We start from the raw sequence: 27151 nt of genomic DNA on the forward strand, positions 1-27151 counted from the left end.
CAGAGGAGGGGTAAGTGCACAAGAAAACATCCAAGATCACTAATGCCAGGTTCATTTCGATGTAACATGAACTTTATGCAGTGTAAAACCCCCTCCGAGACATTTCAGGTTGGACATGATGCACTCACATGCCTTTTTGTATACACATACCTAATACTGAACTAGAGTAGTCTGCTATGATCCAGGGAAATACAGGATATTGGGAGAGATCGTTGCAGCTTCTATCAGCCAGATTGTTGAGATGAAGAAGATACTGGTAATTCGATATATGTCCTCGCTGCCATTGCAACATGTAACTTTCAGCTGTATGCTCTGTAATATGGTTTTCTAAAATAAAAGAAAACATTAAGAGTTTTGAGGTTTGGAGTTCCACTCCCAAATTATACTGTGATTAACATTATGCAAGGTATCATAAAATAATTAAGGGCATAGTTGTTTAAAAGAACAAGTCAGAATTAAGTGATAACTTCATATTTCAGTAGCTACCATACTTCATACATTTTTTTTTTTTTAAGATCTGTTTAAACAGGCCTAAACTGCATTCAAAAAAAAAAAACAAAACCAACCAACAACAACAAAATCCACACAGGAGTGCTGAAACCAAACATAGAAACAATGGATGGGAAAAAACGTGAACATTTATGGAGATATAGAAAAATATTTGCAGACCATGAACAGCTCTCTTGGCAATCAGGCAACCTTTAAGATTTCAAGTTTCTAGAAGCAGTTCTGCTAGATTCAAGAAAAAAAAAATTTCCTACTGGACAACTAAGGAAGCACTAGGCAGGGGCTCAAGAGATTCAAAACTGCACTACTCTCTCCTCAATAGCTATAATACTAAGGTACACTGCTGGACAACAAAATTACCTGGGAAAATTGATTTAATTCTTAAAAAGAAATTAAAGAGATTTCTTTGTTATCTTAGACTGTCCTGTGTGTGTGACAGGTTTATGAACAGAAATGGGGAGGGTGGGGGTAGTTCTGCATGTTTGGTGGTTGGTTTGTTTGTTTTGTTTTGTTTTTTAATTCTTCCTTCCACTGATTCAGTTTACAGCAGCTTGGCAAGTGCCTGAAATAGCAGAATTGAAAGACTGCAACCATGGCATGATGGCAAGAAACCATCCAATCATCAAGTAATCAGTGTGAAACCACATCCTTGCCATACAAAGCATCATACAGCACACTTCTGCATCCTTACTTCACTGCGTCTGTGTTACAGGCTGCTCTTCCTCCTACTTAAGTCTTTAAATACCTTTTACCACCATTTGCAGCTGAAGGCTACAACACAAAGCTAAAGAATTAGGATTTCTATGTCTGCTGGGATAGTGATGGAACATCAAATTATTCAAATATTATCACTACAATTATTGACTAGTAGGAAAGGAATTCAGATTAGGATACGGCAGGCCTTTGTTTTAGCTCAGCATAGGCTGGAAAAACATATTCCAACCCTCCCTTCACCTTAGTACCTTAAATTCTACAAGTAAAAAGTGTTAGCAACTTCAAAGAGAGGATCTTCTGCTGTCAGAGACAGCTACTGAGGTGCTACAAACACCTTTAGAGAAAGGGCTCACCCTTCTTTTATTTTTAAGCTCCAGCAACAACATCATCATCATCTTCATTTGCACCATGAAACTTCATCTTTGAAAGTTATCCAGAAAACAAAGTCTGAAGCAGGGTAACAGCATGCAGTTATTGAAATAACAGAGTAAATCATGTCAGAATCTATTTCCTTTTCAAAAGGAAAATCTAAAAGACTAAAATGATTCTCAGGGGAAGTGATCACTCCTTTATGGCCTTTCCACTTTGCTTTGTGAAGTGGGGAAAAAGTGAACTGATATTTGGGCAAATTCATTAAAACAGAACTAGAGCTCTGATACAGTAACAAGATAGTACAAAATGTACATACACACTTTCAATATTGGCAGTAAACATGAGTTTCAATGTCTCAGTTGTTACAGCATTAGAGAAAAACTATTATTTTTTTCTCCTTGTTTTTCCAGGACACACGCTAGCCTTTTAGAAAGTTTCTGTTCATGATCTGCAAAAGATATGTATCACTTTAAGAATTAATGCATCCAAGATTTAATAGAAATGAGAATTTAACTGTTTCAGAATGGTAATTTTCTTCAACCACTGCTAAGACTGAGGAAAGTTCAGGTATTTATGTATGCACTGCAAATCCATCCATTACAGGATTTTTCTCAACAGGATTTTTACTTTGACTTAAGTGGGGGCCAGGGGGATCCACCCACAAGTTGGTCTATATTCTTTCAGCAAAACACAGTTTAGCTGAGTGGATCTTATTTACCCCTTGCTTTGAAGATAAAGTGTTTTGTGGGTTTTTTCATTTGTTTGTTTGGGGGTTGGGGTTTTTTGGGGGGTTAAACAACAGTGCGTATCAAGTCGCAAATCAAAAGAACTAGTTTCACCTTAACAATACTGACTCAGCTTTCATACTCAGCTCTTCAAACACAAAGAGAATATATGGAACTTCACATATTCATTCTGAACTTTGCTTACTTCTATCAAAAATTTTTAGGGCTAATACATCTGTTTATTCTTCTCATTCTTCCCACAAATCAACAGAGCAAAACCCAGACAAATTTCCACTCACATGGTACTACGGACTACATCAATAAATAAATACTGCAAACCTATATATGTTGCAATAAGGAAATAGAGCTCATCTCGATCTTGATAGTTGTAGAATTTCAAGTAGATGTCAGAACACAGATCGTTTTCTGTGCAAAATACTTCAAGTCCCTTAGAAGTTAAAGGGAGGGAAAAGTAAATGAGAGCAATTACTGACAAGTTGTAATACTCATGTTTTTTAACAGAATATTCCAGTTACTAATACCTAAAACTTAAGACTCAACTGGCTAGTAGTTTTGCCCATGAAGTCTAACAGTTTGATCTTTCCCATTTCCAATCGTAAAAGCATTCAGTTTATACCCAACTGAGCAAATAGCTTTATAGCTGTCCATAGATTGGCTCTGTCTGGATTGATTAAGCACAGGTAATATACTTTTTTGTCCTAAGTGAATGAGACAAAGAGTTAAATGTCTATTTAGTTTAAATGTGTTTTGAGACAAAAATTTTGTTCAAGACTGAAATTTCAGTGCAAACACTGAAAGCATACAACAGAGGTTCCACTGCAGCACTCTTACCCCTCAGTCACATACAGTGGGACTCATCACTCCACATTAGTCTCAATCTGAACCAGTGATCAAGCTCCCTCCATGAATCAATCCAGAGAGGAAATACACCATGAGAGAGCAATTCATTCTATTCCAAGATAGGTGTTTGAGAGAAATGGAATGCATTGCTCCTTGAAGGTACTCCCTTCTCCCTTCCCCTACACTGACTGCTTATGAAAGAAATTCTTCATCCTTGACAGAGTTCACTCTTCCTGTTTTCATCTTTTTGACAACACAGGGAACTAAACCACTTAAAAACCAGAAAGGATCTTTGAGTGCTGTTCACTACTTAATCCAGAGTTTTTAAAAAAATGAAGCTTTTACCTAATGATGCACACAGTTTCAGCTGGTCATTAAGAAACAATATATACAGGACGACATTAAAATAAACAAATATTTGAGCTTACCAGTGGCATTAGCCCATGTCTTCTTTTATAGATGCGACGCACATTTTGCAGTGTTATTTGTACTACTGGTTTCTGTGGGGGGCGAGGGAGGGGGAAGAAAAGATGGAAATATTCTAGAAGGTATATGTTCTTCTACATTAGCCTCCCCAGTCAATCTGAAGCTTCTCTTGACTAGAGATACTAGCAATATGAAAACAATATCCATCCATGTCATTTTAGCAGTGGAACAGTGGTGCTAAGAAGTTACGTTAAAAAGAGGAAGCTTGTCTTTGCTGTTGGTTCTTGTCTGAGTAGCAAAGCAGTTTAAGAATAAAGAATAGTGTATCATCACCCGAGTCTGTCACCAGTTACAATAACCATGCAAGAGAGGAGCAGAACACAAGAAACGATATTAAAAATATGGAAGCCATTGGGCTGCTGGGCAAATTGTTTGCCAATGGTGCCACCGGGTGGACAGAAACTGAATGGCATTTTGTCATCTTCAGCTGTGAAACACATTTTCCTGTGTCTGGACATACTTTTACCATACTAGTGGCTTGCTAAGACTATTGCTGCTATTTATGTGACTAAGTTTGAAAGCAGTTATCTGTCTGCACCATGCACTCAGTTTTCCTCTAGAGAAAGAAATGATTAGTTCAATAGAAAACCTAGCTAAGATCTTCCAATATAAACTAAATGTATATAAAGCTATCACTAGGTAGGAACAGCATCTGAAAGTAAGATTAAGAAATTTATCTTAAGTTAAATGTTACAAAGAGTGATCTTTAAATATTAATATAGAATAAGCAAAGGACATTTTGTGCTCTGTCAGTAGGAGGTCAACTTTAAGCAAGTTAGCACAGAATAAAGCCTCAGAAGTAGTGATACGCTGACTGCAACAGAGCAGCACAGATCAAAGGAAAATTAAGGAGCTTCTAACTGAAAACAGTCTTCCTGGAGATGTGCTCCGCGTGCATTTAAGAAGAATAATACACAAAATGAAAACTGTCCACTAGAGGGGCAGCGTGCTCACATCGTATGCAAGACCATCTATGAGGCACTTACAGGATATCCATTAAGAGGCTGGAAGTACAAGTTAGCATCAGTAACACACACATGCCCTGGATTAGTCACCAGTGGTGTCACCATTTCTGCTTTACATTCCATACGCAGTGTTTCAGAAATGCTTTGAAATCTACAAGTGAAGAAAGGGAGTAAGTTTACCTCCAGTTCTTGCTTAGATAGAGCTACCCTTAAATTCTTTAGAAAGGTTTTAGTTTAGCTTATAACCTTGGGACATCAGAATGGGGACTTCACTAAGCCTATTTTAGGCACGAAGAAAGTTCTTTGTTGAGACCTCTACTTTAACAGGCACTCCAGAAAGGAAAGTTGCTATGTTCTGCATTGGTCTCAGAGCAGTAAGCCAGTTGACTTTTCTATACAGAGCTTTATTTGGCATATGATGCCCAATTTGCTACAAATTCACACGTAAATGGAACAGTTTGGAGAGATTAATAAGTAACATGTTCATCTTCACAACACAGAATTTCCCATTCTCCATTCCAGATGGTTCAGAACACAAAGAAGATAACTCTCTGGACTAGAGAACTTATGCTGCCCCAAACAAGCACATATTAAGTACTGATGCAGTAGACTAATCAACCAACAAGCTGAATATAATTTCCCAGTAAAAAGTGATTAGAAAGATACCTGTTTTTATCAAATGAAGTTCTAGCCAAGCGCGATTGCAATATAGCGGTTATCTAATGTGGAGGGAAAAAAAGTTAATATGGTCTATGATTCAAATGCAATTAGAATTTTATTATTAAACAGCGATATCAGAAATAATCAGATACTTACCATGGCAGCTTGATCTCCCATCTTATCTAGACAAGAAGCCCTGTAAAGCTAAAGAACAATGAGCTTTAAGTGAAAGAGCACAGAGATCTCCCACACAGCTCAGAAGTCAATAGAAACTGGGGGGCTTTAGCATTCTTGGTGACAGAATACTAAAAGAGCTATTATTATTTCTTTTTCAAGTAGGACATGTTTGTTCATTGCTACTGTCATGTTACTACTTTATCTGTATACTACCATCCTGCATAGTAAAAGCTAATATGGGTAGCTTATGACAGCTGTCAGATGTAGATGCTGTGTTCAACTGCTACATTTTAAAAATAGATACTCCAAGAATTTCACCTTGAGAATAAATATTTAAAGAAAGCTCTCCATTAAATATCAAAAAAGATGCTGTGAAGAAGTGTGTAGTGATATCAAATAACTACATACCTGATGCAGAGTTTGCACAACATCTCCTAGTTTCCCAGCAACATCCAGTTGGAATAAGTGTTCTGTTCTACCCTAAAACCAAAAGTACAATTACTACAAATGAGTTTAAAATAAAGCCCAGTGGAAAAAAAAAGTAAAATCAAAGTATTTTAAAACCTGGTCAAAGTATGCTATCAAAGGTTGCAGTATACCCAAAACATTCCAAAGGTGGATGTTAAACCTGAGGGGTTTTTTTTTTTCCTTACAAATGTATCTTCTCTGGGGTAAGCTCTTTGTGCAGTATTTAGTCCATTATTTAATACAATGCAACATAATAGCTTTGAAGTGAACAAATTAATACAGTGTAAGCATCAGTAAATGTAGAACTAGTACCTGCTCTATTTTAATATCAGGTAAACCCATGTAAATACAGAACTAGTAAATGATATGTTACATTTAAACAGCTATTGTATATCTTTTAGACAAAAGATACCAGACCACCAAATTTTTAAAGACTAGGCTATAAAAGATATCATTCTCCTCTACATAAATACTTTTGAGCTGAAAAAGATCCCAAATCCAATCACAACCTGTTTTGACTAGACGTTTATAAAAACCTCACTACCACATCACCCAGAGTATGTGGCATACTCATTTTCCCCCTGCAAAGTTTTCCTATCCTTCTTAAGAGTTGTTTCATAGTACATATTTCTGGGTTTGACTTAAGTATATTTAAAGTATGTGCATGGATCAACTGATAGTAACTCTTACACATGATTCATATTTAGCAAAGGTGGTAGAACCCCTTGATGACCCCTGAATGTAGTATAAAACTGTATCAACACATTTCTGTAGGGTTTTGTAATTTCTCAGGCTAGACTTTAAAAAAAAAAAAAAGTGATCAGTAAGACTACACCAAAACATTGATCAGTGGATGCAATTGGATTAATTTAAAACTAAAGGAAAGAAGACATGGCAATCTAGATGATCTTCAGTATAATGTATGTGATTTGAGCTGAACTGACAGCAATCCAAGAGAAAAGCATGCTTCAGGAAGCAAATGGAGCTGGAGTTAAGAGAGACAAGAAATTCAGTAGCAATTTAGATAAAAGCCTTGTAACATTTCACCCAGAGCACCTTCTTCCTTCAATAGGGAAAGCGCAGCTCTCAGAAATTCTAGTGGATGGCCTACCAGGACTTCTTACAGCCAACAATGTAAAAGCTTTTGTGAGCAGTTCTCTCTGTAGCTCTCCAACCATATGCAAAGACAATAGCTCAGTATTTTGTAATTGATCTGAAATAATCAATGCAAGACACGGAAGATAAAATGTACTACCAAATTCCAGCGCTCAGTGATGCGTCTGGAACCAGCAACGATTCAAGCAGAAGATATTTAGCAGCAACAGAAAAAAATCTGAAATGATTGAAGGCAAGCTAGATTTCTTGTTTTAATATGCAGAAACATAGCTGCACTTTTGTGAAATAAATTGTAATGGTTAACTGTCAGGAATTTTTAGGTATGAATGAATCTTGACTTAGGAGAAAATAAAATTAAAAGCCTTCCAAACAGCCCTTTTGATTCTTTTCTTTTTCACTGTGTTGGCAACGTGATAAGATATTTCTATGATACTTAATAAATCTTGCATATGGAGGCAAAACAGTAAATAGAAGGACTAGAAAACAGGTTCAACACATGAAGAATTAATGGCATAAGGCAAACAAAGAAAATTAAAAAAAATCTTAGTTTAGAGACAGATCTAATTACAAAACCAACCCAAAGCAGTTGTTGAGAGAACAGAGATCATCACTTGCCTCTTTGCTGTTCATTACAGTAATGCAAATTTATGGACCCCATCATTCTTGAAATTTCTTACTTGAACAAATAATTTGAGAATTCTTGGGCAAATATGGTGTTTGACTCCGCATTTTCATTTTGTGTTTGTGTCTTAACTCATCTCACATTCCAGGTGAAAACCCCTTATTTCTATGCCTTGAAGCCTCCAGGCTCAGAATCAGAGCAGACCCACCCCATCAGCAGAAAGCAACCAGAAGCAAGCTCCGATTTCTGCTGTGAACAGCCTTTTCTGCCATGTCTTTGAACTGTGAAGCACTCAGCTGGGAAATACCAATTAGCAATCTCTCATCTCAGGTGTAAGCAGAACTGAGGAGAAGCCATTTAGCCAGGATGCAGTGTCCACTGAATACCAGCAGCCAGCTAACAGCTCTGACTGTTGAACCTACAGAGCGGCACATCAAGGTAAATAGCAAGTGTCAAGTCTGCAGTATGTCCTCCAAGAAGTATCACAAACCCATTATGGAATAATTCAGACACCTGTTTTATCATATGCACAATTACTTTTTTTTTTTTTAAGCTTTATTGTCATATTCCTCAAATTATAATTATCTTACTCTTTCAGAAACATAAATCCTTGGAAAACATTAGTTTGCTAAGAATAGTGAGAAAATATATACTTACTCTCACTGTTTTATAGGGTGCAATAATGTTTCTTTCTTTAATGAGAAAAACCTGAAAGAGTAAGAGATGTTACACTTTCAGTCCTTAAAAAAACAAGAAAATAAATCAGAAGTACTGATAAGGATAAATCTAAGAATGCTGTTTAAGCAAGCAAAACACTGGGTTGCAATATCCTGCTTTAGCTACCCCAGATAAACTGCAGAAAAACAATGACCTTTTATAGCAGCTAACTGCAAAAAGGGCAAGTGTCCAACTAAGTTCAGAGGCTTACTTACATATGTAGTTTATTAGTGGGTTTTTATTCTAATCACAAGACCTTCAAGGAGTTGCAACATTAAAGCCAATATGCACAGCCATCAGTCTAACCCCATTCAATGGAAGAATCCTTCCCCTCTTTTATTCTGGTGGCTCATGCCCTTGGGGTTCTGAACTGATGAGAATTACCCCACATAGGCAACTCACAAGATAAACTATTGTATAAACATTCTCAAATGAACCCCTTCTTCCACTGCCAAACATTTCGCTTCCAGTTCCAACCACCATGAACACCAGTCTTCCCCTCTCATCCAACAGCATGTTTTTGAACAGTTTTGTTTCTCTGATGCTATTCTCACATCAGAGAGGATCTTCCTTCCCCCAAACCCACACAAAACTACTTTCCTTCTTGAGAACGTTCTCACAATTCCTATAGAAAGACTTGACTGCTAGCACACTGGTTTGTAGGTATCATCTTACTATCTGTTGTCTGAAAGAAGACAAGCCAGAAGGAAGTCATGGTTTTGCTCTGTTTGTAGGGAAGGCTCAGACTCGCTAAATCTCAGGCCTGAGTGTAAGACTCGGGATTGGTTCTGAACTGCACAAAACACACTGGACTGCACTACCAACTGTATTCTATTCCATGGCCCAAGAGACTTGACCGATCAAAGGGCCTTTTCCAGTGCCTTGGTCTGCTTCCTACAGCTAGCACACCTGTGGTTGTACACTCCAAGGCATTGTGGCAGCAGCCTCAAATCAAGAGCAAATATCAAACTTGCAAGAACAGATGCTGTACCATTCTCTAGCCAGAAGCCTTCTGGCTGGCACATACAGCCTTCCCACTTCCCACCGGCTGATAACAGAGGCAACCTTCATCACACGACCACTCACAGCACTGTCCAACTAGAAGAAAGTGAGTGGCATGTTTAGAAGCTTACAAGCTTAGGATGCCTCTAAGTGCTACATTAAAAAATAATGGCAACTAGTGCCTTTCATCTGACATCAGCGCGTACAGACCTGAACCAGGCCACAGGAGAATAAGAATCAGAGTACAAAACACCTGCTTTACACTCAGGTCGCTCTTCTGCAGGGTAATTGAACATTTTTCTATGCTGAGACCCCCAAATTACATGAAAAAGTAGACAAGTAAAAAAAAAAAAAAGTAAGCAGAGCAAAAATTTCAGCATACTGTATTAATTTCTTATTTTGGAGGATTTTTTCCCCAATTTCATCTTGAGAAAAAATACTGAAATAACCTCCAATTATTATGCCCATTTGCTGTATTTTATAGCCATTAGTTTCTAAGTTGCCTGTTACATAAAGTAAAGCTTCTTATCCAGCTATGCATTAACAACTTTTTGAGCCTGAAAAGACAAAGATGTTTAAGATGTTCCAATTATTCACTACGTGCAGTTTCCTACAAGGCAGAAATTCTGCTTAGAAAAAATATTTATAATTAGATCATTATTTGTAATAAGTACAACTAGCGAGTACTTCACACTCAAAAGTCCCTATGTCTTTTATGCAAAATACCAGCATTTATCATGTCACCCAACTATTTCAGAACATTTCCTCACAGGCAGGAGGATGACTGGCAAGCTACACATGGGAGGGGCGGGGAGTGAGGGGTGCTACCCACACTTGCCATTTTAAAAGTTAATTCTTCTTTCTTATGAGATGTTTTTATAATCATTTGTTCTTCAGAACATATACTAATGATGTATGGTGGAACAATCGCACAGAACAATTATAAATACCTTTTTTAAAAGCACTCAATCCACAAAAAAACCTGCCAACACAAGAAACATTGACTACACAATACTCTTCACAGAAGCAGTTTCAAGATTAAATTAAATATAGTGATTACTTTAACACAGTCCACAAACTTCTCCAGCATAGATAATATTAAATGCTTGAGTTTGTTTTTGACTGCAGCAGTACTTAGCTGAGCAAGGCTATCAATTTTAGGTATTGCTAAAGACAGATTTTACAAAGACACTACAAAGTTCAAAAGGATATTTCCCACCTCATCTCTGTTCTTTCCTGAAATGAAAACATGAACATTTTTTGGAAACATTTACAGCTTTGGAACACCTATCAGCTGCAATTTATCAAAGCTTGAAGTATACTCCCTTGGTTAACATTAAGTATGAACATACCCAAGTTAATCACAACTTATGACTGAAACTTGAACCCAGTATTTCAGGACAGCTACTGAAAATTATTTGGTGGACATACAGCACAGTCCAATGTTTTCACAAAGCTGAACTGCAAGGATCAAGACGGCTTTGCCATTACCACTACATGCTGCAGAAAGTAGGAGAAAGCAATATAACAAGACCAAAACAAAGATGATTAATAGCCAGTTTAATTTCAGTCTATTCTCCTTTTTCATTCAATTCAAAAATTGCTTTAAGCTCCATTACAAAATGCACAGTGCAAAAAGTTCACTTTATCAAATCAATGACTTAATGAAGTCATTAACAGTTTGAAATTTCCAGCATCAACAGCTTCACATTAATGCTCAGGTTTTGACACTAATTGGTTTTATTTTCAGTTAACCCCCCACCCTAAGACTCCAGCTTCAAGAAAGACACCATTAAAGAATGTAACCTTGCTCATTTATACATCAAGAATCTGCTATATGCAGGTCTTACCTGGTTACATACAACAGAAATCCCTCCAGATGTATCCCTAAAATGTAAATAAGATATTTGAAGAGATAGGCATTTCAGCTTTAAAAGGAGTTAAATACAGTAACTCGAATTCACGTACCGTGTGAAAGGGTTATTTGCTTCATTATCTTCTGGGGCTTTTATACTAATGCAGTCTCTCAGTGGTATCTGCAGCAAGTTATAAAAATACATACTCTTTCTTAAAAGCTTTTTAAAGAGAATCTTAAGTTACCAAGAAATTGTAAGTTTGCACTGCTTACCTTTATAATGGGTTGGATATTGTCATCAGGTTCAAAAATTATTGACTTTGAACAGATTTTGAGAGACCCGCTAAATTTTCTAAAAGGAACAATAAAAAAAGAAAGTAGTCGAGTATGTGTTAGAGATACATGAGACTAGAACAACTCCAGTAAATGAATGTAAGAGTTCTGTACCTTTCATCTCTGCAACCTTTATTTATAATATGATTAGCTGTGTGCTGTTCAAAGTAATATTCTTCCAGGTTAAGAAGCAGCAGTGAAAACCTACAAATAAATAAAAATTATTTATTCAAAAAGAAATCACCATAACAGATAGTATTCTTAATAAAATATATCAAGTATTTAGGAAGTCTTCACTGATTTCTGTGCTGTGCCCCACACCCCAAGAATGAATTAATTTAAATTAACTTTTTAAGAGAACAAACCCATATGGAAAATTTGTGTACACATGAAGATCGAATGATGCTCTTCCAACATATATAAGGTTAGATATTTGATTCTGTTCATATGTCTCAGGTGGGAACTACCCTAACATAGCCAGGCTTCTCCCCCCAGTAAACATTACTTTAGCCTTGATCAGTGCATGCCAGTCAAAATATGCAATGACACAAAAGGACGGGCAAGAACTAATCGCTTGGAATGGATGAGATTAGATCTTTGTGAAGCAAAGCCGAACTACATTGTTCTAAAGAGTTACGTGAAAACGCGGCCATGGTTTTTACAACACGTCTGAGCCACTCAATGGATATCCCCTGAGGATATTACCTTCCTCCCCAACCACGTTTCTGCACTTCCTCTGTACCAGTGCCTGTTCAACCCCACAGCAAGCCTGTTTATGGACTAATCCGATAGACAACAAATCTCAACAACAACACAAAAATAATTAAAAAATTGAAGTCTTCTAAAGTATTTAATTGCAGGATCATAGTAATGGCAGTGCTGGTACGAGGTAAATGCAAATAGGCTAGATTAGATATAACGTGAAACTGCGCCCTCTAACAACTTAACTTAAAAAACTGCTGCAAGTGATTAAAACTCACCAACTTTACAAACAGGGTGAACACAGTCACCTATGTGTTTCAGCTGTAGGGAATGCCAGTGGGTATTGGCACAGCAGGAGCAGAAACATATCACTTCAGTTGGAAGTACAACAGCTTGTTTGTGTGCAGCACTGGTCTGATCTGCAGAAGTACTTACCATTTATTCACATCCACATTTTGAGCTTTTTGTATTGTGTTCGCGATATGCTCCATGAGAAATGCCCGTGACAATACTAATAAACACCAAGCGTCCCCAGAGCAGTATTCAGATAGCAGTAAACATGTCAAGAGTTCACAAAATGAACTGAATGTACTGAATAGCCTGCTCGTTAAAAAAATCATATTTCACAATAGAAGAACCAGCGTTATTGGAAAATACATGTTATTCACATAAGATTTGTGTTGTGTCTGTTATGTTAAACAGAACATAACAATAAAGGTTTACTGTAACTACAAGTAACAGTGGGTCCATATAATCAAAACTGCTTGTGTGTCCAAAACACTTTGTCCTAATGCTCTGCTCCTTTTTCAAAATGGTATCTTTACCTGTCCTCTCTTGTAAACAGATATTTTATGATGCCGTTAAGAAACAACTGATGTTAAAATGTTAGAACATATGTTAGAACAGTATACGCCATACAAAACTCCCTAAGAAAATTCAACACACATCTCAAAAAGTCTCTTCAGCCTCTACCCCAGTTGCTGTTATTGTATGGTTCTTGAATATCCCTAGTTTCCAATGGGGTCTTAGAGGCTTTGCCTTCAGGTATCCTTCCCTAGAAGACGTAACTTCAGTTGCCTTCTGTTTCTCACAGAATTTTGTTCTTCAAACTTACTGCCACCTATCAACAGGTGTAAACTGAATTTCCAAGTTTCTGAGGCCTTGGTGCCTTTGAAGGAGCCAAATCATTCTTTTTGTATTTATTTTGATCACTCACCTTCAGGAAGCTAAAATAGAAAGTCTAGCTCTGCATTTTGAGGGAAAAAAGCTTCACTAGGAACAGTCTACAAGCTAAGAGGGAAGAGGAGTCTGAAACCATAGCAGCTTCCACACAGTTACCATTAAATCCCATTTTTCAACACATTATCCCTTTGAAATCATCTGGGACAAACTTAAAATTTCTTGGATTTTGCAAACTCAGATCTAGCAAGTGCTATCACATTTTGATTGAAAGCTTCTTAGTAAAGCTATGTTAAGATATACAAAGAGCAATTCACCATCAGACTGTTTTTCTTTCTAGTATATGTAAGCATACACAGTGAGCTTATTACCCAAAAGCCAAAATATTTAAATAAAAAAAGTTAAGAACAAATGTAATACCCAGATTTGTTTGAAAAAAATCTTTGTCTACTCTCTTTCATCAGGGAACAGATACTATTGACATAGGGAACAATGAGCTTCACAGCAATGATGTTCATGGTCCCACAATTTTTCTTCCAAGAAAACTAGTAACGTCTTGTCAATAGAACTCATTTCTGAAATTCTTAATTCTTGGGCTCTTTCCTTTGTCTCCACCTATTCTTTTGACAAACCTCCCATGTTTTTATATTCTTTCCAAATTCACCTGTTGGCAACACTGGTAATTACTAGACTTTCCTTTTAATTTTTTGGTAAATGGAGGAATCCTTCATATATTCAAGATAAGCCATGGTTTTGCAGCAAAACATTGGCTCTGTTATTCACAGTAACTACAACATGCTTACATAAGCCAAAATACACAAACCAAGAGAGTACTCTTACAAAGTTTTCAGGACAACCATCCCCTAGAAACCGTTGTACCTTTATACTCCACACCTTATGCATCAATTCACTTTCCCAAAACCAGAAGCTGTGGGCTACTGGAAAGGGTTTCAGGTACACTTTCCCTGGCATTATCCTCACTCCTGCTGAATCAGATGATTTAATGAAAAAAATAATGCACAAGGTATGCACAAAAACCCAAGATAAACTCTTCATATAGGCTAACTAGGTACTGTGGAAAATTGTAGGTTTCTTCCTTTTTAAATACAATATTTACTAGCAGCATCCAGTTTACCCTTTTGCTATTAGTCTCTCTGTGTCTCTTCCACATGACTATATACTACCCAGATTTACAGAGACAGCATCGCTGTAGAGCTTCTTCCTGGAGACCAGCGACCTCCTGTGCCATAACCTCATGCTCACTTTCTGATCTCAGCTTTGCTATCTTGAAAAAGGGTTGTATGGCTGGCAGCCATTAAAGCATTTTTCTCCAAATATTGTATGTCATATAGGCCAAGTGCATTTTCCACATTTTATCTTTCCCCCCACACTCTCCACAAAGTCTTCCAGGTGGTTCTGCAGTCTCTTCCAAGCATTTCTGTGCTTGTTGCTGCTCTCCTACTTTCAAGTCCATTTACTCTAACTGCATTTTCCTATATTTTCAGGCTGCTATGAGTTCAATTCTGCAGGTAGACAGAGCCAGACATCAAATCTCCACAAATACAATCACCAGTCTCTACTCTTCTCAAGCACCCATTGCAATTGGGACGAACTTACAGCCTGTCCAAAGATTCTGTCACAAAAACTGCACCTTTCAAAATTCCACCTTTCATGCCCATAAAGTATCCCTCAAACCACATGATTTCACTGTCTGCTTCTTCAGGACAAAAGAACGTATGATTAATGACATCACTAGCCACAAAGAAATACTACTATTCTTTTTCCTGGAGTCCAACTGCTTGTGTACACAAATCAAGATTACCTTTAACTCTTTTTCATGATACTGCCATTGTGTTCCAGCTCCCTGGAGCTTTTCGTGTCTCCTTTTCCCTTGCTGTTCTCTTTCAGTTGCTCCTGACGACAGTCCCTCTTACCTTCATTTCTACAAATATGTTTTCAAGTTCTAGTTATGACACCGTAAGCGGCACCAAAATTTTCAGACTCGCATCTCAACCACTGGCAAACAAATCTAGACCCGTTCAAGTCACTGCTAATTATGAACTTTGGAGATTATGAAGCATGATCTCTGGAATAGCCTTCTGGAATTTCTCAACTTATCTCCATCCTTACAGCTTAAGTATTTAAATTTCATTTGTCTGTGTTAATGATCCATAGGGTTGTCAAAAAAAGGAAAAGTCAAGTTTCATCAGATGTTATTAGAGTACAGTCAGAGCTTTTTATCTTCACAGAACAGACTTCTTCCCCATAAGTAAGTAGAGCCACTGCTATTGTATCAACAGGGTCCCTCTTGAGAACCATCACTGCACAGGATGGTACTTCAGGCTTGCCGGGAGGTTTAACAAGTATTTGCAGACAGCAAGGGAACAGATCAGTCTCTGGTATGTCGCATGAGTAGGCAAACACAGTGTTGTGAAGGCCTGAAAAAACAGGAAATCAATCACAATAGCTATACAATTAAAGCAATGGGGATCTTCAACATGCCACTAAGCAGTTAGACTTTAGGCTGTCTTCCAAAGAGCTAAAAAAGGTATTCCAAAGACACCTGTGATATCAGGATGACTGACATACAAAATGTATATACTATCAACTGCTACGACAAGACTTTGTACGCACACTTCGTATAGATCTAAAATAGTAATTAAATTTTTCTGCGCATGACAGGAGGAAGAAAACCCCCAAACCGTAAAAAGTAACAGTAGGAAGAGAATGCATGATACCCTGCACAAGAAATTGATCGAATCTGTAACAGTCGAGAAATGTATTTTGGTCTTCAGCCACTGAGCAGCTGTACTGTGCTGAGTAATTAACAGTACACACTGTAAGCCTAGAACTTGCCACACTGCCCTGGAAAAACAGCCTGGACCACAAAGCCAATGCCAAGTCAAGTAAGACTAAGCATGTCTGTTCCCAGTCTACTCTCCCTTGCCTTCAAGTCTGACCCTAAGACATAAAAACCCCTCAACCTCAGCAACTAGTCACGCTAGTTAGTCTTCCACTGAGAAGGACTGGACAACTTCAATAATGCAACTGGCTCCCCGCCAAAAAATAAAGAAACCTATCCAAAAAAATATCATCCCCCCGCCCAAAAGCAAACTGTAAGTATTAACCAGGAAGTGTGCAAAAATACTATCATACCTAAAATGAAAAAGATTATTTTTTTGTCCTTTTAAATTATCGGCAAGAACTAGTATCTAAAAAAACAGTTCTAGTTCTAACACAAACTGCTGCATTTTTTTAATAAAAATCAAAGGGATCTTCTACATTTGCCTGCTGCTCTCAAACTTTGTATTCCTCTAATACAGCAATAATCAAATATCAGAAACTGTTCTGTTTCAGGCAAACAGAAAAGGATCAAGATTGAGATATTTTTCTTATCACCAGCAAGTGGTTCATTTTAATCCATTTTCAAAATGTATAACTCAATTGTTACTTGAAACTTCCCAAGTATAAATGATTTAATCAGTGTTTATTAAAAATCTACTCAGAAAAGGGTAATGCTGTATCTTCTCTTGGAAAGCAACTCAAATATCTGTTGACACAAAATCCTTTGAAATTAAGCAATAAAACTCACACCTTAAAGTGTATTACAGGATATTTTTATGCTGGCTTCCTAATAAAGACACATTTCACAGGTTTATATTCACAAATTTTGTGATCACCATGTTATTTAATGGCTCGCAACAGACTGCTAAAGTTAGTAAGCCACCGTCATGTCTTCAGGGATCAGTTACCATTTGCTCTTGGATATTGAGCTTGACATACTAGACTATTATAAAAAAACAATATACTATTTTGAAAATGACAAAGTGAGACAAATTAGGCAAGATTTTCAAAGAAAGCTCAAACCCCATGAAAGCACCTATAAGGGGTGAGTGAGAGCTTGAAGATGCTCGATGCCTTATATTATAGCTGAATAGTCTGGTCTTTATCCTCAAAGTCTCACCAACAGCAAACAAGCTTTTAGAAAACTTCTGAGAAGATGGTATTTTCTAATACATGTGATCATTCGAAATCAGAACTTAAGGAAAAAAAAAAAGCTTCAGTAGCTTCACTGGTCCAACCTAGCCCACCAACCTGTAATGCCTCAAAAACTACCTACAGTTGTGGACACCACCCACTTCCAACTGAAAAAGCTATCACAGTAGCAGATAGATCAGAATACAAGCTTCTGCTCAGAGCTGTGGAGTTTCCCCAGGACAGTTTTGCACAGATTTAGTAACCTGGGTCAGTCCATGGAAGGGAACATGAAGTACCAGAGATGTTACAACGTGAAGGGGTCGGGGACAAAGAACAAGGTGGCCAGGAACGAGACCTTACCCTTTGGAAGTGGCAAGCCTGCAGAGCAGTTTCCAGGATGAAATGAATTGTTAGCCACCACTGCCACCAGGGCAAAGCCTTGAGCTTTAGAGTGGGTGGAAGGCCACTTAAGCTGTTACATCTCAGATTTAATGCAAACCCTGTATTCAAAATCAACAGCAGAAGCAGCTAGACAGGGGGCAGCGGGGAGAAGAACATGCTAGGTAAGGGAACATCTCCTATCATAACAACTCACATAGCTGGAAAAAAAAAAACAAACCCAAACTTTAAAGAACATAAGGAGTTTCCCAGGTTTGAAACAGAAGGAAGATTGTTCAGTCACAGTTGTGTCTGTCTGGTGGTGTATGTTGGGAGGCAGGAGGGAAGGCAGTGGATAATCAGTATAATGTGGCCACCCCCCCCCCCCCAAATAACTTTAATGCAGTTTCTAACAGCTTTTGTGTTAGAACATCTTCAATTCCCACCCAGTGTTAGAAGCATACAGAACCTGGTGGAGTAAAGAGTTAATCTTTTAATAGCGTATGAAAGAGCTGTTTGAGCTTAAAAGATTAGCACCTACACTTAAGGGGAGAGGTAAATTAAAGCATGCTGATATAATTTTGCTTGAAGACTTATTTCAGATTCCTGTCTTTATATTGTCCCAGAAAAATTATATTAAGAAAATCTGAAAAATTCAGATAGAAGTGATCTGGAAGGTGTTTTCTTGTGAAGGGAATCAGTATTGCTTTGAGAAACAGCTTCAGGGAACAAAAGGGGAGGGGGAAAAAAAAAAAAAAGAAAAAAGAAAAGGGCAAGCACCTTGCCAAGAAAAACAGAACTTAATCTACAGCAGCAGAAAGATAGGGGTGACACAGGTAAGGCTGGTAAATGAACAAAGCAGCGAACTCTGGTTGCTCTCCTCCAAACACAAAGTTGAAAGTGGCTTGTCTATTTTTGCCTTTTTCGAAAAGCTCCCATATAATTGCCACTCAGAAAAGGGCTGAGGAATATGGGTCAAGAACACACCCAAGACGCATAGGAAAACTAGGCACGACACTAAGTAGCACAAAAACACTTGCAAAACTTCACCTCATATGATGTCATCCCCTATACTCAAGGTTTGGGAACACAAACGGCACCCAAACATTCCTAGCATTGTTCAGAGTATGCAACAAAACAGCAAATGACACTTTACAACATGGGGTTTATAAGTCCTGCCAAGATGCTATAAAATATCCTCCAAATAAAGAGTGTCTTGTATCAGGCTTAGTCTACTTGAAAATTTTACTGTTACTTCGCTTGATGTGCATGTTCCTCTGTACTTAAGTTTGAAAAGATCTCATCTGAGATCCAACAACATGGGGCGGGGGGGGAAGGGGGAAACAAAAAAACCCAAGAAACTCACAATTTCTTTTATATACCAATGTCACCTACCAGCTGAAGCACTGGACTTGTTCAAATTGGACACAGGAATGAACATGCAGGGACTAGTATCTAGGCAAAATCCCATTTATACCACCCAGAGAAGGTACCCCATTGATCCTGCTTTAAATTCTTAACCTGTGATTGAGTTCTTACCATTTCCATCACTTCATCAGGAAAGCACATGCTGGAAATCCACTTGGACACAAGGGTTTCAAGTGGCTGATCCAACACACCTTGCACAATCACTTGATCTGATACTGGAAGTACAATCCCGATAACGGAAGGACATTTCCAGGGATGAAAAAGCAGGCCAGCCCATATCAGCAGCAGCCCATAGCTATGTAAAACCAATTGTAAAATTAAACTTCCTCCTAACAAGAACAAAGTATCTATAGGCCAGCTGTAGGACTCATTTGCTGATGTTTGAATCAAAGTCTTCATTATGTATATTTTGTCCCAAGAGAGTAAGATAAGGCTACAGGTTTGAAAAAAAAATACCCAAATGCCCAAGCAACTGTCATGCAAAAGATCCATCCACAGGACCTACATGCTGCCAGCAGGTTGCTTTGCGTGAGTGATGTTCCCAACAGAAGACATGAACCCCTCGAACAGGAGGCCAAGCAGCACGCAAGACAAACTAGCAGAACTGCATTATAAAGAGCCTCTGCATCAAGCATCAGACTTGGCCATCTTTGGGCACTCTGCCAACAGAACCAAGAACTCGACTTGTAAAGAGAGCAACAACCTGAGCCAAACACACACCATTTAATTTGAAGTTTTGCAACTAAAATTGTTTGTAAAAAAGGATTCCTACTCATGAATGCTGAATATTGTAAAGATTAAATTACGTAAGCATCCACACAACACTAATTAAAAAGGGACATATCATCTCATCTTTCTTTACTCTGAACACCTGGGCAAAGTGAAAATAGATGTCTACCAATACAGATGAATTTGAAGGGATAACTCCTGCCAGAATGAACCCTGCTCAGTAGGGTTGTTTAATCACATGTAAAGTAAAACCTGCTGCTTGTTCTCAGTGTGCGCACACAGGACTTTTCAGTATTTTCTTATTTTCTTCGAGAAAACTGCATACAGTTTATGTAACCAGACATTAAAGCAGTCCAACTAATTAGTTAAGAGGAAATAATTTTTTTCAGATCACTTAAAACTGATCTGATCTTCCTTCCCCCCAAAGCAACTGCATAAGAAGATTAAATTTTTATCCATTAAGTTTCACAGTACTCTTAACCAGAACTTTCATAGCTTACATTTTTGTACAAGGCAACCTACAAATAACCTAACAAAAACCCCAAACAAACAAGACAAACCACACATGAAATCCAGTTGCCACAAAGTTTCAGAGAGTCCTTGTCATCTCGCTAGAAAATACCTACACCAAGATTACGTAAATCAAGAGAATCTTTGAAGCAGGAGTTGGTGTCTCTGAAACAATTACCCAGCAAGAAGGTGAAAAGAAAATTGAAGGGATAGCCTTTGAGAGCTTAAGTGATATAAAGAGTTTTGGTTTTGTTTTTTTTTTTTTTTTACTGTTTTAAGGCAGGACTACAAGGAAAACAGGAGACAGAATTTGGTGTTTCTCATTTGATATTTCAGGGCCCAAAACCATTTAAATCACTTAAATGTTTTTAAGATTTCCTAATTTAGAAAGGCACAGGAAGAGAGGGAGGGAAAAAGACCTGATATAGGGTACAAAATATATACAAATTTACTTTTATTTTACACAAAGATCAATTGTTAGGGAAGGGGAAGAAACAGAGAAATGAGTTTGCAGATATTTAGATAGGAAAAGCCACCAGTGCAAATGAGAACAAGACTCATCTTTCATGAAGTGCTCAAATTACAAACTCAAATAATAAGATCCTAAAATGTTTCCAAATATGAGCAAAGAAAACTATTTCTCATTAAAGACTTTCAATAACTGCAAATCAGTAATGCTGCAGACATTGATATGCTGGGTTTGTTTTCAGGACTTTTTAGAAGAGGTTTAGATCCCACTTGCATTCCTTGGGGCAAGACTGATGAGTTTTGGCCTTTTTCTCAACTTGTCAAAAACCTGAGACTGTTTACATGAAATCCTTAACAGAGCTAATAGCCATTTTTTCTAGCTTTTCCTATACTTAAGACGTTTTATTTCAAAATTAAAAATCCTCCTCTTTTTCCTTCTACACAGGAAGTTTGTCCATTTGCCCTGCAGCCCCTCACAGACAACTGAAACCACAGCAGCCCCCAAAAGCAACCAGGAAAAGAGATACATGAAGACAAGAAGTGATCCAGAATATGTCTGTACTTCGAAAACACTTCAAAAGCTGTAGTAGCTTTATAGACTGAATAGCTATGAATCAGAATTTATATGGACAAAGTGAGCCAAGCTCTTTGTCGTGTGGTTTTCTCACCAACAATAAACAGTGCTGCATAACCGGCAGCATCAGGCGCATCAGGAATTTGCACAGGACTCGCACGGGACCCGTCTGATGTCCGGCCCCGGTGCCTGACGGCTCCCCAGTTCCTGCAGCCCTGCTCCCCCAGAGAAGACACCCGTGTCCCTCCACTGCGGGACCCACGCTGACCTACTGCTCTCACCTTACAGAGATTTCCTACGTGGCAACATTGAGATTGCAAAGGGCTTTGAAACTTTGTGACAAGCCAGATGCAGATAAGCCACATAAAAGAAAGCAGGACAGTAGCTAAAAATAAGAGTAAATTCAGGGTATACTCAGGCACGTGTGATAAGCCTTTCTTGTATGCTCATTTAGCCACAGGAACACAAAATAGAGATTACAGTCAGAAAGCAGGAATGGGGAAGTTGAATTCAACACTTTAAAGAGCCATCACAGAGTCTGTAATTTAAGGGCTGACAATATGCCGATCATAATGCTCGGGGGGGGGGGGGGGGACGACAAACCAAAAAAACCAAACAAACAACTCCCTCTATAGTGAAGCAGAGCTGTAACTCCATGCTGCTCACACAACTGAGAACAAACAAATAAATAAAAATCCACACATGCAATTTTCATGCAGTTTACACAAGGCGAGCGGCGTTCACGTTTCCCCGGGTCTGTTCTACAGCCTTTACAGCCTTAACTCCCGGGAATCATCAGCCAGCCGATTAAAACAGTAACAACAACGAGGGCCAAGCCCAGCACAGCAGCCGACCTCTGATCCGGGCGCTCCGACGGGGCCGGCTGCCTCCGTGGAGGCAGCCCTGCCGCCCGCGGCGCTCCGCCGGGCCCTCCGCCTCCCCACCTCGGGGGGCCCCACCGCCCCCGCCCCGGCGGAGGGGGCAGACCGGGGCGGGGGGGTGTGGAGGCCGGGGCACGGCAGCAGCGGGCCCCTCTCGCCGGCAAAGGAGCGGCGGCCGAGGCCGCCGGTGCTGCCCCGAGGGAAGCGCTCCCACCCCGCCGCCCCTGCCGCGGAGGCCGAACGGGGGTGGCCGGGGCCGGCGGGGCAGGGCTGCTCACCTCTCCTTGGAGTACAGCTCCCGCTCCAGCCGCCGCTTGCGGATGAAAGCCATGGAGCCGCCCGGCCTAGGTGTCGTCGTCGCCGCCACAGCAGGCCAAGCCAGGCCAGGCCGCGCCGCGCCTCAGGGAGGCGGGGAGAGCGGGCCGGCCCGCGGCTGCAGGCAGGCAGGCAGCGTGCCTGGCGGACCCCGCGGCGGGCGCCCGCCCCGTTTATACGGCCGGAGAGGCGGGGGAAGGTGGCACAAGCAGCCAGGGAAGGGAGCCTGTCAGCACCGCGGGCTCTGCGCCCTCGCCCGGGCTGCGGCGTCTCTGCGGCCCTTCAGGGCCGCCGGGGCCGCCGGCCTGCCTCTGAGGGGTCTCGGGGGGGGCCCTCACCACGGGAACGCAGCCGCCCACCCACGCCCCTCCCTCCATCCCTTTCCTTAAAGCTTCTGCCGTTTTATTTTTATTGTTTGCTGGCACGGAGGTGCCACCCGGGTCCGCGGCTCACGGCAGCGGGGGCGGGGTGTGGAAGCGCGGCCCCTGGGGGCCCCGGGGCGACGGTGGGCCCGGCCTCCCGGGGCGGCCGGCAGCGTAGTGCCCGGGGCCGAAAATCGTCTTCGTGCGCACACGGAGGGAAGTACAGGCTTTATTACATAGCGAAAGAGTCTATTTACTTGCATTTAAATAAAAATCGTAAATATAATGCCATTGCAGTGAGATTCCTTCTGCCCATAATGTGTGTGACAGATGCTGCCCGGGCAGGACGTGAAGTTCCGCCAGGTGTTCAAAACCTAAAAAAACCTCTATGGAAGGGGGAGGTAAATAAGCTCCCTTAGTTCGTATAAAACACTTTAGTTCATGTAACTGCCATTGCATCTGATCAGTTTATAACGTGTTTACTGACACGATCTCTTGTGAGGTGGAAAAATACTCCTATTTGCATTTTTACAAGTAAAAAAAGCGGTTCGCGGGGGGGGGGGGTGTAATTTTTCACGTAGGAATAAAAAGAATTAGAGGTTTCTAGGCCTCAGGAGATTGTCTAATCTTAATCTCTGTGCTGAGGCTGAATCGGGTATATGTTGATCAGTGTTACTCAAACATTTTCAATTTGTGGACCCACAAACGTGAATATGAGAAGTGTTGTATATGCTGAGAAGAGGTTTGCTTTTGCTAATTGTCTTTCGGGGACCTCTTAGGAGTAGTTCACAGAATCTAAGGAGGTGACAGATCACAGTTTGAAAACCAGTGATATCACCCACAAGAGCTGTTTGTCTAACCGATTTATAAAAGCACCTATTTGGAGGAAATCTGCAACACTTGCATGTAGCTTGTGCAAATGTCTAACAGCATTTATGTGTTTCTCCAATATCCAACCCGAATTTTCTTTGCTGCGTTCCTTATTGCGTACTCCCAGTGGAAATGGACAATATTTGTTATGTTGTTCACATATGTTTTAATAAATATGTGTGTTTAAATATATATGTATTATACAATTGTTTATATGTGCAGATATGTGTATCATCTTCTCATAGGCTGAACAATTTTGTTCACTTTCCTCATAGACTGCACTCATAAATGGTTTATTCTTACAGCTTTACTCTGGCTTCTTTCCAGTATGACTTTTGTCTTTGTCTTAAGGTATAAGGCTCCTTATAGCAGTCCAATTGAGGCATCAACACCAGCTACAGTGCAGTAATTATGTCCCATGTATTATACATGAGAGGAACGTCTATAAATACATCCCAGAAATAATTTTCTTCTTGTGACAGAAACTTTCACTCAGAACCTTTTCTAACATATTGCCACCTAGTTCTCCCCATTTTATACTGTATGTTTCAGTTCTTCCCAGGCATAGTATTTTGCCTTAGCCATGATGATTTCATCCTGCTAACTTTAGACATTTATCCAAGTTATGAAACTAGTTTTGAAATCTGTTTCTGTCTTCTAGCTCCCAGGTTGGTGAAAACCAAATTTTTTTTTATATATCTATATTCTGTTGCATCTTGCACATCACTAATGGAAAAATTGAATAGAACTGAAATGACAACAGATCCTTATGTGTTCTCACTGCAAATGATCTCCAAGTTTGTTTTTTGCAAGCAGCATGCCAATTGGTTGGTGGTTTCATGAAACTGTAATGGGACAGGGTCTAAATTATACTAAACTCAAGATCTGTGATACTTACTGTTTTCTTTTTTCTACTGAATCAGTGAAATTGATGGTAAAAAAGGGCATTAGACTAGTGTGAGAGCATCTGTTCCTGACAAGCTAACCTCTTCACCGTGGAATTTCTTCTAGAACATCCCTCAGGATCAAAATTAATCTGGATAGCTTTGGACCTGCTTTCCTTAGATAGACACATTTTATCCTTTTCTAGTCTCTTTGAACCTATATACTCTTTTAGCAACTCAGAGATTATTTTTGCTACATTATTAAGTAAAATTCTTCAGGCCCTATTAACTTAAATACATACAATTTAAATAGTTTTTAACTCATTCCTTTTCTAAATTCTGTGGTAAGATAAATTTAACTAAGTATCTGGGCACTTCTAATGTATTTCCAGAACATTTTCTTGTTGCCCTTTACACCCCTTTTTACCTGTCACTCATTTTGTACTGTAGGCTTTGCAATTTTATTCTTTTATTCATATTCTTTTATGTTACTCTTCAGTTGTGTCCCCTTATTGTGACTTTTTTTTCCAAATGCTTGAAAAGCTTTTAATGTGATGTTAACACAGTCTACTTAAGCTTCCCCTGCTTCCTTTTGTTCACATCAAGATAGGTTGCTATTGTATGTTTAATTAAAAATAAGTCCATTGTTCTCTGTAGAAAATCTAGGTTATCTTTAAATGACTGAGCTCAGGCCTAGACCATACAGAAAGGAGGTTAATTAACTCATATGGAATGGCATGCTGTTATGATGAGCCTTCTTTTAGTATCTAGACTAGCTTGATTAAAGCTAGCTTAACTGTTTCTACATAACAATGCAATCCGTAGTTGGCAGGGCAGCCGTGCTTTTTTTTCCTCTTTTTCTTGGAGTAGGGAAGCCTATTTTGGTAAAACATGTCATGATCACTTTCACCCTTTAAAATCAAAATGAGCTCCTCCCTACTTGTCATGCAATTCGAGTTGGTAATGCCTCTTATAACTTCCTCTGTCCCGTGAAGCAAAAGATCATCCCTAAAATACTACAAGAGTCTGATGGACCTTTCATGTCCTGCCGTGTTGTTTTTCTAACTGGTATTCAAGTAATTGAAATCCATTGTTATCTCATGGGCAAGCTTTTTGAATACCTTTATTAGTTGCTCAGAATGAGTCAGAAAAAACATCAACTTCCTCCTTTTGAAAACAGCTATAGTCTATTATGAAAAATAGACCCCAGTCGTGGCATACTTTTACTTCCTTCTTTTCATTTTCACCAAGAACAGTATCTTTTTTCTCTTCCTGGATTCGATACAAAATGAATCATCCTCCCCTGATTTCCTGTGCCCATTTTCCTTAGCGTTCTTATATACAACTATCACTGAAGTGTGGCACTGTATCTCTAAGATGCTACTAAAACCATATTTTTTCCATAGGTTCACTAGATCCTTGGCATTTGACTTCAAATATCCCAAGATTTTCTTCATGATTTTCTTTTCTCTTTTAATGCCTACTTCTTTATTCTCTCCTCCTCTCTACGATTCCATATTTCTAGGTCTTTGTAACTGGCCTCTTTCAAAGTTCTTTTCTAATGTTGTTAAAAGGTCACTTCCCCATGTCAGTGAGTCACTGTCCTCAAATGCTCTTTCCTGTCCTTGTTGAATGGACATAATTTCTTCTCAATAACATTATGGAACAACACCCCATGGTCAAGTAGTTCAGACCCTCTGCCAAACCATCCACAAAACTGTGCCATTAACCCCAGTATTTGTCACAGAGTGGCCAAAACTCAATCCTCCCCATAGAGGTATTATTCTTTCTTCTGTCAAAGTGCTGTTATAATCCTGTCAGTCTGGCTAGTTTCTTCCATTCTAGATTTGTGCCAGCATCTTGCTAATGATGTCCTTGTCTTTGCTTGTATCTTCCAGTTAAGCACCCCTGCTCATTTTCCTTTTCCTGAAGAAACTGGTGGAGAGCAAATAATTGAAAGAATCAGAACAACAAGAGGTAGAACCATTATATTTTCACACAGGTAATGCCACCTTAAATAAGTAAAGGGTTCAGTTCAGGCAATGCCCATGTATCAGCACAAGCTTAAAGACGTACATAGATTTTTCTTTCAGGAATGGGGGAGTACATATGATTGTATATTGCCCAATATATACATTAATGTCATTGTGAATACAAGATTCATGTCCCAGGTGTAGTGCTGTACTTAACTGTGCCATCAGTTTTATTAGGGAAGGTTTTTACAATAGTGGGTTTCTGGCAGATGTTCTTCAGCGTATTTATCCAGTAAAGCTTTGTCTTTCAGGTACCTAAAAAGCTTCAGGAAATACAGTG

General features: G+C 39.2%; 1 protein-coding gene across 3 annotated transcripts in view; it reads right to left on the reverse strand.

The window, feature by feature from the left end:
- The window catches only part of NSMAF (neutral sphingomyelinase activation associated factor), a 40270-nt gene extending 17199 nt beyond the window's left edge, over window positions 1–23071 (reverse strand). The window contains exons 1-13 of one of the 3 annotated variants that reach the window (XM_052787097.1): window positions 22686–23071; window positions 11695–11784; window positions 11521–11599; window positions 11361–11428; window positions 11243–11279; window positions 8331–8381; window positions 5876–5947; window positions 5447–5494; window positions 5297–5349; window positions 4652–4781; window positions 3608–3679; window positions 2658–2766; window positions 151–327 (exon numbers count right to left, since the gene is read on the reverse strand). In XM_052787097.1, coding sequence (XP_052643057.1) covers window positions 151–327; window positions 2658–2766; window positions 3608–3679; window positions 4652–4781; window positions 5297–5349; window positions 5447–5494; window positions 5876–5947; window positions 8331–8381; window positions 11243–11279; window positions 11361–11428; window positions 11521–11599; window positions 11695–11784; window positions 22686–22738 — 1039 coding nt within the window. In that variant the 5' untranslated portion in view covers window positions 22739–23071. Of the gene's footprint in view, window positions 1–150; window positions 328–2657; window positions 2767–3607; window positions 3680–4651; window positions 4782–5296; window positions 5350–5446; window positions 5495–5875; window positions 5948–8330; window positions 8382–9381; window positions 9402–11242; window positions 11280–11360; window positions 11429–11520; window positions 11600–11694; window positions 11785–22685 lie in introns of those variants that run through there. The other 2 variants (XM_052787098.1, XM_052787099.1) reach the window with 2 other exon arrangements.
- Window positions 23072–27151: the final 4080 nt, after the last annotated feature.

Source organism: Harpia harpyja, chromosome 5 (assembly GCF_026419915.1).
Source record: "Harpia harpyja isolate bHarHar1 chromosome 5, bHarHar1 primary haplotype, whole genome shotgun sequence".
NCBI classification, from domain to species: Eukaryota; Metazoa; Chordata; class Aves; order Accipitriformes; family Accipitridae; genus Harpia; species Harpia harpyja.